The sequence below is a fragment of the Silene latifolia genome, chromosome 3 (genome assembly GCF_048544455.1).
Source record: "Silene latifolia isolate original U9 population chromosome 3, ASM4854445v1, whole genome shotgun sequence".
Taxonomy (NCBI): Eukaryota; Viridiplantae; Streptophyta; class Magnoliopsida; order Caryophyllales; family Caryophyllaceae; genus Silene; species Silene latifolia.
Genome location: NC_133528.1, coordinates 63576161 through 63593394, shown reverse-complemented (window position 1 = coordinate 63593394; position 17234 = coordinate 63576161). Strand labels below are relative to the sequence as shown.

General features: G+C 37.6%; 1 protein-coding gene across 1 annotated transcript; it reads right to left on the bottom strand.

The window, feature by feature from the left end:
• Window positions 1-9975: 9975 nt before the first annotated feature.
• LOC141649155 (uncharacterized) lies at window positions 9976-12772 on the bottom strand. The gene is made up of 3 exons (XM_074457852.1): window positions 12752-12772; window positions 11218-12132; window positions 9976-10836 (listed from the first exon to the last, which is right to left on the bottom strand). The coding sequence occupies exons 1-3, from the start codon at window positions 12770-12772 to the stop codon at window positions 9976-9978; spliced, it is 1797 nt and encodes a 598-aa protein (XP_074313953.1).
• Window positions 12773-17234: the final 4462 nt, after the last annotated feature.

Below are 17234 nucleotides of genomic sequence, written 5' to 3'. Positions count from 1 at the left end.
ATAATGTGTGGTGATGGTTGTTGTGATTAAATATTGATTGTATTGTTAAGTTGTCAGACGGTTGTTGTTTTTATATTGTTGTTTGGTTTGTATCTGTCTGTGATCTTCGGGGCGCGTCCCTAGCTGAGTGGAGTCACTTGCGGGAGTGGCTTCACGCCCTTGGTTCACCCTCTGTGTCACCCGCCACAGGAGGGGATGTGCACATTAAGGAAACTTGGGTTTATCGCTCAGTGGGGATGAGCAGGGATTTGGTGGGTACGGCTGCTGTCCCCCACTGACGGAGTGGAGTACTTGTTGCGATGGGTACTCTGGCAGGACTACACACTTTAGTGTGTAGTCAGTTGTGTGGAGATTGTTTATGGAGTTTGGAGGTTTGCTGTGTTGTTAAGCTGTTTGTGTACTTGTTTCGTTGTGGTTTGGTTGTGTAATTAGTACTGACCCCGTTTTAATGTTTTAAAAACTGTGGTGATCCATTCGGGGATGGTGAGCAGTTATTGAGCAGGTATGATATGACGCGTATGGGATAGCTGGGATGAGTCATCACGTGGCAGTTAGAAGTCTTCCGCTGTGTCAGACGATGTTTAGTAGTTTGATAGTTTTTTCAGTAGACCGTTTTAAGTACTTTGTATTTCAGTTAACAGTTTTGGAATTGACATGTAATCACTTTAAGCCGTATTTACTTTTAGGTATGTTTCATTATTGTCCTATGATTATCATTGCCTCGGGTAACCGAGATGGTGACGTTTCCATACCTTAAGTGGTCATGGTAAGGCACTTGGAGTATGGGGGTGTCACACGGTCTTACTCGTTGAGTGTTGATCGGTTATTTATGTTAATGCTAAATAAGGAAATAAAGTATGCAATTAAAGATGACACATAGGATTTGGTGACGCGGACAACCCAATGTGGGAACAACCACGGGAGGGACGGTATCCTGCCAAGTATTGCACTAGCTTGTAATGAGAGATTGAGTACAATGGAGACGGTATGTAAATCTAGCTAGCACAATATGTTATGTGTATGCACGAGATCTTGAATGTCCTTCTTTGATGGCTCCCTTGGGTATTTGTAGGGTAGGAACCCTAGATATTCTCTACCTCGATTATGGTAAGGAATATTACTCCTACCACAGCTCTTTCCATAACCGGCCGTCTCCCTCTATTCTCCCTGATCTCCCTGAGAGCTTTCCAAACGCAGACTTCTCCTATCAACGGGCCTCTCCACTTGCACACGCCTCCTGGCCCATCCGCTTAGACGGATTTCTCTTCATAATTGGGCTCCCCTTTTTTCTATTCCTCCTTCACGGCCCAATTCCTTAATAAGTATTAGGTGGGCTTACTCCATTAGGTCAATATGCAGATTTTGGCCCAAACAGGGTTAAAGAAGTTTAAAATTCATGTCATAGCTGAAATTGAGCAAGAGTAACAATACGCACATAAAAAAGCATAAATAAACCTTTAAAAACGTTAAATCAGAGAAAACAATACTATAAACAACGGCTAAAATAACAAAGACTTCGAAAATTTACATTTAATAATACTCCCTCCATCCAGTATTTACCTTATTACTAGTATTTACTATTTGTGAGGGGTATTTTCATCAAATGTAAATAAATGATTAGAACGTTGGGATTACATATAATGCATAAATAATCATAATTGATCAACAATGATTACCTGACGAGAAAAAATTAAGAGTGCTAAAGGATGTCAAGAGGTAGCACAATACATGAAGAAACCAAAATATACACGAGAGATTTGGAAGGTAGATTAGATCATATGAGAGATTGAGAGAGGAAAGGAAAGATGAACGGGGATGGAGAAACTCAAACTGAAACGGAAATGTAAACAGAATAAATGATGGGAAGTTAGAATTTACTTTTTGGGCTATTACTACTTAATGGGCTGGTCTTATAGTATAAGACCGCCTTATTAAACAATTTGCATTTTGCGTTGTTGCAAAGTTCTAGACTTCTAGGTTTAATGATGACACTAGGTTTTCAAAAATGATGCCCTAGGTTTTCAAAGTAATCAATCAATGTATATGTATTAACGAGGCTTTTTCGGAGCTCGTGGTAATCTCCAAATTTTTCGAAACACTTAAATTTATAAGATAGCTAGCTAGTATCCCATTTATAGTCATATTTATAATTTTTTTCAAAATTAATTACCTAATTAATGTAAAAGTTGACTTATTAACAAATATTTTAAACAATCGGTTGCAATCCATAAATATTGCGCTTGTAACACATCATCTGTATAATAATTTTTCTTCCCAGCATCATGATCCTCGTATCTTGCCTTGAGTTTTCTCACTTGACGAAAAGATTTCAGCTTCTTCCCAAAACCTTCAAACTCAATCATTGCGTAACCAAGAAAACCACTAACTTTAGTCCAAGCTGGGTGGACCTTTTTAACATTCATATAACCACCTTGACGAAGCATATTTCTCACCCAAATAAAACTTCTCGAAAAAGTCTTACCATTTTCATCATATTTGATTGGTAGGTTGGGTAATAGGATGGACATAGCGGGTATATGATTGTGATTCGGCGGGTGTAGAAGACGACGACGACATGGTGATCAAAGTGTAATATTTTTAATTAAATTATAGCCTATGATTAATTGAACTTTGAATTGGTGAATATGGTTAATTGATCACATTATAAGTGATATTTATAGGAAAATATGAATATAATAATGGACGGATAGTAATATTGATCAAACAAAACAATGCATGCAACAGTTCATTATTTATCATAAATGCATTGGTTGAATATTAAACATTGAAAAAAAGTTTACAACGGTTATTTTTAACCCGTAAATGATAAATAACAACGGGTACATAGGAACCGTTCTTTCATAATAGAAAATGATAATGGTTAAAAGAAACCCGTAGCTATAACATAACAACGGGTACCAAAAACCGTTGCTGGTGTTAATTTAGTAACGGTTTTCAAAACGCCGTTTTTTTTAAACTAGTAACGGTTGACTAACAACCGTTGATAAGAGTGATTTTATAACGAGTTTTTGGAAACCGCTAAATGTTTTTAATAACGGTTTGTTAAACAACCGTTGTCACGTTATAATAACAACGTTTTTCGAGGGAAACCATCAATCTTATTAGCGTGGTCTAGGTTTCCGCCAATATTTTGAAAACGGTAATCTAAGTGTCGTTATTATATGCATTAAACCGTTGTGATACGCTCCTTATTGATGGTCAGATTTGGCGTAGTGGATGTTTTTTTTTTTTTTTGTTGTTGTTAATGAAATGAGATGAAAGTGTGGGATGACTGGATGAGAGGGGGTGAGATGTAGAGAAGAGAGAGTTAGGCAGTGAGACTTATGAGAAAAATGGGTGTTTTTTTTTTTTTTTTAAAGCTCCATTCTAGGCCACATAATTTCCTCTTATCTTGGCCCTTCCTTCCCTCTTTTAGAATAAAACACCCTTAATTGTTTAGACTTTGAATTTAGAAATTAAGGATGGAGCTTAAACATAAATTTAATAGAATTATAACGAGTGTTAAGTAGATTCAATACTACAATAGGTTATTTTTCTTTTTGAGATAAATATGATTGACGCTAACATTCTGATTATAAGTACATGGGTGTCACCCTTAGGCCTCAAGATGAGTTTCATCAACACATCAAAGCTCACGACTGCTAGGCAAGAGACCCCAAGGGAAGCTAAGTGCAATGAGTGTGAAGGTAAATAATGTCGCTCGAAGTGCTAAAGGAAATTTCGACATAGCATGCCCCGTAATATGAACATATCTCTCATTTGATAGTTTTTTCTAAGCACACGAGCATTCTTGTAGTGTAATCTTAATATCGGTCATGTCAACAATTGTTGAAGAGCTAGAAATAATTTGTGGTAACTCGTGACAGGTACACTTTCAAAATTCTCATCAACATAATACTGCACCAAATCAACAGAATGGAAAAATGTAAGCCAAATAGTTAACATTGTTTGACTTTATTATTACTTCCTCCGTCACAAACTTGTTAACATTGTTTGACTTTATTATTACTTCGCATCTATCACAAACTTGTTAACTGCAATTTGGGTTTATATACTTCTTATTATTAGCATCTTATTGGAGTTCTTCTGTATCCAAGTAAGTTTGCTAATCACCCTTTTGTTTAATCTTAATACTTAACATGCATGAGGTCTTGGGAATTCAGTAATTCAAATCTGTTGAAAATCGTTACAGAACCCTTCAATGGTATCAGAGCGAACATGTATTGTTAAGTATTAGATTAAAAGGTCGCGCCTTTAGATATAATTGTTGTATCTATGTTTTTGTTCTAGAGTTGTAAGATTAGGGCTTTTAAATTAAATTTGTTCAATTAATGCAATTGTTGTATGTTGTTAAACATTAAAATTAGGATTGTATCATAATAGATGTTGACTTGTATCATAATATTTGATATTATGATGTATTCCTTTAATTCGATTAAAAGAACCCTAATTTAATTTATTTTAACAAAGCCTTAATTTGTTGTTAGATGTCTATTTTAAGATTGTCTTAAAATCTCCAATGTAATTGGATCTAATTAGATTAGATATGCAATAAACCCTAATTTGATTGGTGACTAAATTGTTTAATCAGTTTTTACTGTTGATTAAAGAAAAAAAATATTGTTCCCAAAACACTATTCACGCGCGGGTACTGTTCACGGCAACTGTTCGCGTAATGCTACTGTTCATCAGTTCAGAGTGTTGGATTTTGATATTATAACCCGATTCGTAAATATCGACGACGTTTTAGTAAACGTCGATGACGTTTTTTTAAAAAAAAGACGACAATTGCCCCTACTATCTCACTAACCCATTCTCTCTATTCTCTCTAAACTCAACAATTAATTCATCAACTTCCACCAACACACAACCACCACCACTACCATACCGCTACCGGTGCCACCACCACGCCGCCGAAACCACGCCGCCACCACCGTGCCGCCGACATCAACTTCCACCAACAAGGTAAGTGACTTTTTTTTTGTTAAATTAGTTTAGAAATTGAAACTAATTGAGTTAAACTATGAAATTAAATAGTTTTCTTTCCTTTATTGTTATTGTTAATCGATTAAATTGATTGGATTTTGTTTTGTAATTGAATTAGTTAGTAAATTAGGTTATGTGTTAGGTTTTTATTAAAATTAATTGAATTAGTTTAGAAATTGTTAGTTTTTCTTTTAAAATTCAGGTTAATTAGTTGTTATTATGTAAATTTTGGTATTGTTAGATGTTGCTTGCGAAATAGACTTGATTTTGAGTCGATTTTTGTTGTTGTTAAATCGTATTGAGAGTGATTTAGAAGCGATTTGGGGGAGAGACCATGGCAAACGTTGGGAATACACGTTTGGCCATGGTCGAACGTGGTGTTTTCACGTTAAGGCCGTGGTCCAAACGAAGGGTTTGGACGTTTGGCTGCGGTCAAACATGGATTTCTCGCGTTTGGCTGTGGTCAAACGTTGGGAAATTTCGTTTGGCCGTGGTCAAAAAACCAGATTTTATGTTTGGCCGCGGTTTAAAAAAAAAGTTTGACCATGGTAAAAAAAAAACGTTTGGCCACGGTCAAGCAAGGGGTTTTTTTGTTCATCCGTGGTCAAACAAGGGGCTTTTTTGTTCGTCCGCGGTAAATTAAGTTTTTCTTAAAAAACCGGGTTTTATGCTATTAGTTGCCGCTTTTTGTTACTTTATATGATCTTTAGTCGATTAACGTGTTGTCTAACAACTTATATTTTCCTAATGCAGATGGCAGATCGAAATGAGAGAGGAAAGGCCATCATGAATGCTCCGCCTCCGCCTATCGTACACGACCGTACCGCTGGGCGGAATGTTATGGGCTCGAAGCGTCGTTTGCGAGTTAAGCAGGCCCACAAACAGCCACTCCCACTTCGAGAGACGTCTGGAATGGTTATGATGCCTACTCCCGGTCACGTCGTTAGCGAGTCGGAGGAGGCGAGGTCATGGGAGGTTGCTGGTAGTTACCAGCATGATAGAGAGGATGAGCCATCGGATGACGGTTCCGAGGAGGAGGAGGAGGAGGAGGATGCTGGAGAGTATGTGGTCCAACAGAACCCGCCACCGCAGAGAGTGTTGATTCTGAAGTTGGGCCGGGATAGTAGAGGATGTTATTCGAGTGTTAGAGAGTCCTCAAGCACCGATAGGTCGAGGAGGCCGAGGAGGGATAGTTCTTGGATCCTGAGAGAGCCCGTTCTTGGTGGTCCTAGGAACCCTGGCACCCTACGGAGTTTTGGTGGTCACGTTGCGTTCAACGGATGGTCGGACCCTAACCCGGAGAATATGAGGTCGTGGATCAAGCTCTACAAGAGGCCGAAAGCTGCGAGGGAGATTAGGCACATGGTTCTCAGTGAGGGTGTTGCAGCTAGGGTACAAGCGAGCGGGCTTGGGGTTTTGAAGGAGTGTTTTACCACCGGTCTAGATGATAACCTCCTTAGTGCTTTTATCGAGAGGTGGCACCCGAATACTAACACTTTCCATATGCCTTTTGGAGAGATTAGTGTCATGCTCCATGATGTCCAGCATATTCTTGGGATACCTGTTAGTGGTGATCGGGTGCTTGTGGCCGGTTTAGGCGAGGCTGATGATAGTGGTCTGAGGGGCAAGATTGCGAGGTTTTTTGGAGTTCCTGAGTCCGATGTTGTACCACCGCTCTACAAGAATGGCGGTTTACTTATATCGGACTTGAGGAATGTTGTTTACCTACGGAACGAGCATGACTCGTTACGGGCTTACCTCTTGATTTTACTAGGTCATACTCTTTTCATGGATAAGAGTAGTGATAGGGTGTCTGCTCAGTTGTTGCCCTTGTTTGATAGTCTTGAGCGGGTTGGTTCATATGCTTGGGGTGCGGCTTGTTTGGCTTACTTGTACTGACAGCTAGGGATAGCATCGCGCCGAGATAGTACTGGTGTTAGCGGGTGTCTACCGTTACTCCAGGCATGGATATACGAGTACTTTCCCAGGTTCCGACCCGGTGGTGGTTTCTTTTTTGAGGACCGTCCTCTTGTTCAGGCTTGGGCCAGCTTGCCTCGGGGTAAGGGCGATTCTCATACTTTTCATATGTATCGTCATAGTTTGGACGATCTTAGGTCGGAGCATGTCCGATGGTTGCCTTACGGGGACTGTCCCCAGGGAGCTTGCAGAGTATCGCTTTACTCGGGTTTTATCAGGCATCTTGATATAGTAGAGCCGCACCAGTCGGATCGGTGCATGCGTCAGTTTGGGTATATTCAGGCTCCCTCGGTCTCGATGCCTATTGCGGTGAGTGAGTCTCGGCCCGCGAACGGGCCTTACAGGCTGGACTTCAGGCAAGAGCCCGATAGGACATGGATGACCGAGATCCATCACACACTTCCGAAACCTGTCAAGGAAAGCATATATGCCTTTCGAGTGTACTGATGGATACATGTCCTCGTATGCAGACCATTCACACCCCCACCTTTATCCCCCTCACACCGCCTCCATTTTCGGTCTGTCGAGTTTCATGAGGAGCCGGAAGTCGCCCTAGCTCTCACTCGTAAGTTCAAGAATGTCTTCCAACAAGCTGATGAGGAGGCTGAGAGAGAGACTATAGAGGATCTCTTTGTTTGGATTATGTTTGTATGGATATTTTAGTATCTTTGTATGGATAATTTTTATGGTTTTTTTTAGTTTTCAGTATTGATCGATCCCGTACTTAAACGATACAAATTAAAACGTAGTTAACTGAAATTAAGCGTACCCGAGAACTTAATTTTTAACACGATACAATTTAACATTAGGACATAATACAGAGACAACACTTAACTGAAAATACAACTGAAATAGAAATAAAAATACGACATAAATTGAAAATACAACTCAATGGAAATGCAACGACGACATAAAATGAAAATACAACTTAATTAAAACATAATTAAATAACTACCGAACTTAATTATCTTCCGATGATGAAGATGACGATTCCTTATCTACTTCATGATCTTGAGCCTCAATTTCTTCAGATTGGCTAGCCATATATTGAGACAACAAATCATTGATGTAGAGATAAACATTTCCTAGGTTGAGCACTCTCCCGACACATAAGTCTGTAGTCTTGCGTAATCGATCACGGTGAGGATGCGCTCAAAATATGTAAAGAGATCACTTCTTAACCTGGGAAACTCCCACATCTTCTCGGTTACTGCTTCATTAGAAACAACCTCATCTCTAACTGCTGGAGTTAGAATTTGATCCAGGTTTCCGAATAAAATTATACAAAGGCTACCAATTGGAGGCTCTTCAAGCATGTGCCATACAGTGGCACTGGGAAGCACTAATTCAAGTCGAGAAACTAGAACTGGTAAATTTTAAACAATTAGATCGATTCTGCCTTGATAACCTCTGATTTTCTGAGTATTTGTGGGAACCATTTTAGTATTGTAGTGAGTGAATAGGATTGGATGTTGTGATTGAAATTGACATAGAATGGCCTATTTATAAGCTCTGAACTATAACGGTTATTTTTGAATTATAACGGCTATTTTTGAATGGTAACGGTTTTTTTGAAATTTAACGGTTATTTTTGAATTATAACGGCTATTTTTGAATGATAGCGGTTTTTTTGAAATTTAACGGCTATTTTTGAATTATAGCGGCTATTTTTTAATGATAACGTTTGTTTTGAAATTTAACGGTTATTTTTGAATTATAACGGCTATTTTTGAATGGTAACAGTTATATTTGAATTATAACGGCTATTTTTGAATGGTAACGGTTATATTTGAATTATAACGGCTATTTTTGAATTATAACGGTTATATTTGAAATCTCAACTATATTAACATATTCATCTTCTTCCAGTTCTCAATCATTCTCATCTTCTTGTACTTTTGACTTCTATTTTCTTCCTTATCTATCCACTAATGTCGACATCATCCTCAATGGGGAGAAATCACCCAATGGAAGGCCTTAACTTAAGAATCAACGTTGCAATCTTTGTCGCAAAAACGCTATCATCAAGATTTCCGGGTCAATTAATAATCCAATGAAAGCGTATTTTAAGTGTTTAGATTGCAATAATTTTGTGTCGTGGTTGACTGAAGATCATTTGACAATAACAAAAAGGTTGGAGATAGCATGTGAAGATGAAGGTGATGATGCATCAAGTGGAAAAGTCATGAAAGAGCAAGTGATAGGTTTAAAAGAAGAAATTTCGAGTTTGTCAAGGATGATGAAGTTTTATTTTAAGTGTATCTTGTATTTGTTTGTTTTTCTTATGTTAGCCATTGTTATGAAGTAGTGACTATTTGCAAAAAATTCCAAATTTGTATTAGTTGTCATGAATTCCAGAAATTTCAGAAATTAGTAAAATGAATGTTATGCTTTTCAATAATATATTACATTACACAAGTGAACTTAATAGTTTTTTCACTCCGAATAACTACTAACTGAGACAACTGTCGCACTATCAGAGACCCGGCTTCTACGACGTCTTCTCGGAGTCTCTAACATGAATGCTTGCCAAATCTCAATGTTTTGTTGGTACAAAGTCTATAGGTGAACAACACTAGGATCTCGGAAGATCAACCAAGTGGGATCAAGTGGCGGCATAGGGCGACTCTCAGGGGGGCTTCTAGAATGCAACCGCATCCAATGGCTATGGTGTAGGACAATCCACAAAATACCACACGGTAGTCGGCCTTCCACTCGGGTCTTCAATGGCATGATAGTTTTGCAACTTCCTTCCCAAACATTCTTCCCATCTTGCCGTGTATGACCAATCACACATATCGTCCAGTTGAATAGCGTTGCAAAAACTAGCAAATCGTCGCTACACATCCAATAGTCTTGCCCACAACTAATCTGTTGAAAAAACTCAACTCGTCAAAGTGCTACATCCAACCCTGACATACCGGTGAGTGGTGATTTAAAACCTCCATACAACTCTGTGTAGATAGAGTCGGTCCTCATCTCCCTCGGACATCATTCCCGCATAACTATATAATCTGTCTCTTGGCCCCGCTGGGCGTGAGATATTACTCGGAACCCACAATGACCGTCATCTCTAACACCCACCCAACCATCGAAGTGGCCCCATAAAACCTCAGGAATATCCCACCGTTTGGCCCATGTTGATATAAGGCCAATGGTAAAGTTCCTTCCCAAAGGAGCACCGGGAGGTCCTGATTCGAAATCACCAAGTCTTTGCTGTGATTGATCTGCATTTGTTGAACCGTGAGTACTTGGTGTCCCGAAATTCCTTTCTGCATGCTCGAAACCCGACTTGTTTCTAGTTGTTGAACCTCTCGGACGACGTTTCGGGTGCTCATTAATAGAGGGTGGCAAAATCTCTTGGTCCTCCGGGTGGTGGAAATCACGCAACAAGTCTATGGCCGCCCTTAGTTTAACCGGGTCACTATTTCTCACACCGTCCACTAATTCCTCCCATAAATCACCGTCATTTTTCGGCATTTGTTGAGGAGTATCATACACCAATGTCTTCCAAAATACATGAATATCCTCGAGATGGACCCTCCTACCTCTTTTGTGCAAAGATGCCAAATTGCATGCACAAGGTAATCCATGAGTCGTTCGTAGCACGTGTCGGCATCGATCGTCCACTCCGATACCCAAACCAAGGCCTCTCGTAAGTTCTTTCACCATTAACTCTATGGCCTTAGTAGACACGTTTCCTTGCAATAAGGAGAAAGTACAAGATGCTCTCCTTGGTTTACTCATTTCATCTTCGAGTTCTTTCTTAATCTTGGAGTGTTGACTTTCAAGCATGTCGTTGATACGGGACCACATGGAGTCAAGTGTGAGATGCTTTGACTTCAACCAAGCCTTCAATAGAGAATGTGTTGACTCAACACAGGAAGTTGCCGTGTTACCAAAATGTATGACCTCGTTTGTATAGCAAAAAACGAACTTCCCTGTGTGTTGACCCCAAGCTGTCCGTATATAATCGGCCATAAACGGCCACTTATGACAGAAACACTGCCAAGCATGCTGAAACGCTTCCTCGGTAACTGCATTGATCACCTTAGTCCAACCGTCTTCTGGATTTGTGATGACATGTTTCCTCGTACCCTCAGTTTTGAATGATGTCAAGGCTTTTGCATTGATGGCTTTGTTCACATGTCATCTACACAACAAATGCTCAACCCGGGGAAATACTTGCTCAAGAGCGCTGATCAAACCCAATTACCGGTCGGTGACAAATACAGAAGGGGACGCTGCTCCGGTGACATCTAAAATCGCAGCTAACTTTCTCAAAAGCCACTTGTAATTCTCGTCAGACTCGGTAGGAATCATCGAACATGCAATTAAGAAGGACGATCCCGTGGGTGTCACACCAACCATCTCAATGAGTGGATTCTTGTAAATCTTGGTTTTATAAGTCGAATCCATGATGACGACATAAGGATAAGCCCGGAATAACTTAATCGCTTCAGGATGAGCCATGAAAATGTGAGTCAACTCTTTTGACTCGGAATCAATCTCGTGCCAATGGACGTATTTCGCTTCTACCACTAGAGCCAACATTTGCTGAGCGGTGTTTCTTTCACCCCTAACTTCTTTCCTAATTTTCCTTGTTTCATTATATAGTTGGGTGCTTGACGGTTGAGGTTTTTTGGGGGTTCTCAAATGAAGAACATTTTTAATATCTCTCGGTAGAACCCCGACCAATGTTTGTTGCCTAACATATGCCTTCTCTTCCGCGTCCAATCCCGCAAAGTGCCGATCCCCGTCCTTATAAACGGCTACATTGTGGTTGTGTAGTCCAGCACCCTCGGAGGTTACAATGTTCCACACTACCGTCTCTTGATCATTTTTAGACACGAAATTTTGAATGGCACGAATACGAAACTTGCATGAACACTTCTGCGACCTCCTTGGCTTTTCAAGATCGTCCGATTCTTTTTGTAACCCATGTCTTTTACATCGAAAATAACTTGCCAACAACCCGTTCTTTTTCCTATTTTTAGCTCCGTTATTTGCTTTAACCAATGCAAACCCATTCTCGAATGCGATTTTCTGAGCCCAATTGAAAGCATCGTCACGCGTTTCAAAATCTATAGTAGTCTCGAACAACGGGTTGTAATCAATTGAATTCTCGCCAAAATTCTCCCACGATTCCTGTTACAAGCAATAAGGACTATAGTAAGACAATAAAAAGGATTCATAACCTAAATAAATTCCGTAAAACGAAAGAAAAACAAGTAAAAATGAGTAGAAAACGAGTAATTCATGCCTAAAACACGAGACTCAACAAACGACTGCGGCCAAACATTACTTTCCAACGATCAACCACGGACGAACAAGGAAAACCAAATTTCATCCACGGTCAAACAATGAAAATCAACGTTTGACCACGGCCAAACAATGAAAATCAACGTTTGACCATGGCCAAACCCAGAAATCCAACGTTTGACCATGGCCAAACCATGAATTCCAACGTTTGACCATGGCCAAACGTGGAAATCCAACGTTTGGACCATGTCAAACGTGGAAATCCATGGTTTGGTCCATGGCAAACGTTGATTTCCACCATTTGGACCATGGTCTGAACGTTGGTTTCCAACTTTTGGCCATGGTTCATCTTTCGGGGGACAATTTTCCGAATTACGCAAAAAATTCAAACATTTGCTACAACTAAGTTAATACGTCAAGTAATTCAACTATCGAATAGAATGAACGATGCGCAAAAAAAATTGAAAATTAAGCAAATATTGAATTGATTAAGTTGTTTACGTACCGTTGAATCGAGATCCGACATATTGTTACTTGTTGTTGTTGTTGTTTTTTGTTTTTAATTTAGTTGAGTTTGAGAGAAATTTTTTTAGAGAGAGAAAGTCAAAAAAAATTGAAAATTAAGCAAATATTGAATTGATTAAGTTGTTTACGTACCGTTGAATCGAGATCCGACATATTGTTACTTGTTGTTGTTGTTGTTGTTGTTTTTTGTTTTTAATTTAGTTGAGTTTGAGAGAAATTTTTTTAGAGAGAGAAAGTCAAAAGGGCAGTCATCGTCTTTTTTATGAAAAACGTCGTCGATATTTACTAAAACGTCGTCGATATAAATCAGCTCCCTATTATAATAGTGTTTTTCGAGTGTAAACGGCATTCTAAACAGGACTGCATAGCAGGGTCGGCGTTTTTCAGCCAAATTCTGACGTCTTTATCGACTTTCAGGTCGTTTTTGATTAAAAATTATGATTATGATTTTTCATAATTTGGTTTTGGGTTTTAATCAATTTGATTGATTGATTGTTACAATGTTGTATTGATTTATGTTTATATCTTTATTTAATGAATATATAGCCTGAATGATACGTATCATCTACCCATGTTATTATGTTTTTGCATAAGATATTTAAAATCAAATAATTATGAATTGTAGACGATTATGAATCGTTTTGGGGTTCTTAACTTGACTTGTTCTAATTTAAAAATGTTTGTATATTAGTTTTTACATATGATGTTTAGATATTAATTGAAGCCTGATATTTTGATTATAACGGCTAGGTTCCCTTATACCCTTTCCCTAAGAGAACTAGTGCCATGTTTAGGACTCGTGTCATGTATGACTCAATACTCCCGCAATTAAAACATTAAGTAATGCCCTTCCAAATTAATGACTGTAAAATACTTATATCATTGGAAGTATTGTCTGCCAAAGTAGAGTACTCCTTCTATATAAGTTGAATAGGTGGGTAATACTTACCCACACGTGAGATCTGGTTCACTTAACAAGGTCATCTATACAGTTTTGGACTTTGGGGCAAATAGTCAAGTCACATAAAACGTTACCTGACGACTAGGAGTCGCATTTGGTGTGATTGACATATGATGTCTAACTTGATATGTGTAATTTGGGCAATGAGCGAAAGCTCACTGAAGTTATATATGATTGGGGATTCTAGGACACTATGCACATATGAGGGTTGTGTGTGTAGTAAATCTTAAAATTGTTTAAGAATGTGGTACAAATTGTGTGTCTGAAATTGGTTAAGATATTGACAGTGTATTGATATATAGATTTAGTTTTGCATACGTTGATAGTTGTAATTTATCATTGTTGTCATGTTTTTCAAGTGAGTTTGAATCGTTCAAATTCTTAGGTTGGTTTTTTTTTATTTTAGAATTGTTCTCAATTAGGCAAAGTGAAGTTTGTCTTCAAAAGAAATTTTATCAAACCATACTTAATGCTAATGTATAGTTTAGCCTATATACCGAAAGTTATAAAGATGACTATTCATACCATATGTGTCAATTGTTTAAAATAATAATGGAAATGTTCCTGCTTAGTGATAAAAATATGTGGAATGATCCAATAGTCCACTTGTCATTGTTATGACATAATTATATTGATAATTTGGATTAATTGGATATCCTTTTCATCAAAGGTTGATGATTAAAATTGTTTCAGTTCTACCTTAAGTTATATTTAATTCATTGTGAATGATACATGTAACTTAAGCGAATTTCTCACTTAGTGACAATTGAGTTTCATATCAAGAAGAATCAAAAACTAATGTTCTTTGAGTTCATCAGTAAAGAGACTTTGAGATATGAGTTTAGACACTGGTAATGGTAGAATGGACAATTGTTGTCAAGTCCAACCTGAAGATCAATGTCTAAACATGTATGGAAATCATTTAGTGATTAACGTCATTATTGTAATGACAGATAGCATTGGAAAGATAGCTTTTTGAAATGTCTTGAAGATCTGCGAAAGCTATTGAAGTATGACTTCTAAATGAAGTATGTATGTTATAGAAGTAAAAGTTACTACGAATATTCTACTATAAGGTATAAGATACCAAAGATGGTATTTACATTATGAATGTAATGCCATGTGGAGTAGGATAATGGTAAAGAATGAAATAGATCTACGTATATAATGAGGAAATGCATTATGCGTAGAAGTTATTCATTTGAATGTTTTATTGTTCAATACTAGATTTATTTGAATAATAGTTATTCTTACATTTGTCGATAGAAAAATGTTAATTCTTTCATGTTTGGACATAAATTGAATTAATATTTTATAAAGAATAATTGTTGTTCTCTTTCTTGTCAAGACAATTTTAGTTTTGTTCAATCTCATCTATGACATGAAATACAAAAGGGTTCAAGTCTTATGACTCGAGTTTCACGCGCTTACAACATTGTCTTATGAGCTAAGAAACAAGAAACATTCAAAGAAGTTCCATGATGATGGAACTCTAAACCTTGTTGATTTGGATCAACTACGGCAAGTGGATTTTGTTTAAATGGTGGAAAAACTGTAATGTGCCTTTAACTTGTTAAGATGGCAACCGACAAGTTTGGTCACACATATTCAGATATGTGTGGATTAAATAAGTGTTGTTGTGAAGGAATGAGATTCTAATACTTCATCATAATTACTATTTTCAGTAATTATGCATATGTTCATACGTTGAACATTAGTCTGACCTTTTAAAAGGTTGACTTAAAATAGACTCGGACTGAAGTATAGGTCAACTTAGGAAGACAATCAGTATCGCTCGATTTGATCGAGATGGGGAAACTTGAACCAAATGTTTATGATCATCATAATAGTAATGAAATTGTTTCACTACTAGTCTTAAGAAGACAATCTAAGTTTCACAGTAAGAATATTAGAGAAAAATTGTTTTTTTTAAAGGACATCACTAACTAAAATTGGTATGTGGTATTTTGGGAATGTCACAAAGATATAACTATGCGGGTTCGTCCCAAATAGGAAATATCATACTAATTTTATTTTGATGGTGGTCCTTTTCTTAATGATTGTGGAATGTTATGTCTTATAAGATAAGAAGAGCCCTATTTTGTTATGGTTCTGTCTATGATGAGTCATGCAGATCTCGCTATTTTATATGCTAGAAATTATCTAGGTACACAATTTAAAAATTGTTTCCATCTAAGTCGTTGAAAATACATTACATATAAGATATGTAATTGGAATTGTTCCTTGATAGTATTTTCTCGATATTTGAGATCTTTAAAACTTTTAAAAAAACTAGTTTTGTGAAATTTAAGAAATATCATACTAATTTTATTTTGATGGTGGTCTTTTTCTTAATGATTGTGGAATGTTATGTCTTATAGGATAAGAAGAGCCCTATTTTGATACGGTTCTTTCTATGATGAGTCATGCAGATCTCGCTATTTTATACGCTCGAAATTATCTAGGTACACTTTAAAAATTATTTCCATCTAAGTCGGTGAAAATACATTACATATAAGATATGTAATTGGAATTATTCCTAGATACTATTTTCTCGATCTTTGAGATCTTTAAAACTTAAAAAAAAATAGTTTTCTGAAATTTAGACTCAAATTTGACATGTACTTTGTGGGATTATCCTAAGGTAGGATATTAATTCTACGTCCCATTCAAGTACAAAGAGTTTGTTACTTGAAATGATTTACAATGGAAATGTTGTCTCTAAAGAAATAGTGGGAGTAGAAGTTTCTTGAAAAGATCAAGATTCATAGGAATTTTCATCAAATGTTGATGGCGATGGCTAAGATCCTGACGTGGCTCTTAATTGCGCACATTTAGTCCCCCAATTGAACCTAATTTTGCATACTAATATAGCATTTTATGGCCATTTTATCCGTGAAATCCTTTCTATTTGCTTTCCTAGTGCATTTAATATGTTTTATAGGAAAGGAGATAATGAGGCAGAATTCCCGTCTCTCGCACATATTCAGAAGCTTGTGGACGATCTTCGATGGACTAGTATGAAGAGGAGGTAAGAATGATGACCAAGGATGTAGGAATAAAGAGTATGTAGAAGGATCATAGGCCTAAAAGCAAGAAAAAGGGAAACAACAGCTCAACCCACTCGGGTCAAGCTCAAGTAGAGCGAGTTACAGCTCAACCCGCTCGAGTCATTTTCAACCCGCTCGAGTTGAAGCTCAGGACGCGCGATTTCAGCTCGGGTCGAGCGGATTGTTCGGCAGGAAGAAGCTTACTCAGGATAAGTCGTGCGTGTCCTTGAGGGACTTGCAAGCTAGGACGTGCATGGCCTTGCCGGACTTGCAAGACGCCAATCTTCTCTTAAGGACTTAATCGTCATTTAAGCCCTTTGTAACCTTAATTCTTGTACTTAATTTTTAATATAAATACCCCATTGTACTACCTAGCTAAAAACCAAGTTTTCTTAGATTAAATCAAGCTCTCTTAGATTAGATTAGGAGTAGATTAGAATAGATTATCCTTT

What these genes read in the sequence shown, in the direction of transcription:
- LOC141649155 (XM_074457852.1), bottom strand. Translation starts at nt 12,772, where the DNA reads ATGTCGGATCTCGATTCAACG. An exon ending in TGTCGGATCTCGATTCAACG is followed by an intron (nt 12,133 to 12,751) that starts GTACGTAAACAA and finishes TGCTTGTAACAG; the next exon opens with GAATCGTGGGAGAATTTTGG. An exon ending in CCGGAGCAGCGTCCCCTTCT is followed by an intron (nt 10,837 to 11,217) that starts GTATTTGTCACC and finishes TCTCTATTGAAG; the next exon opens with GCTTGGTTGAAGTCAAAGCA.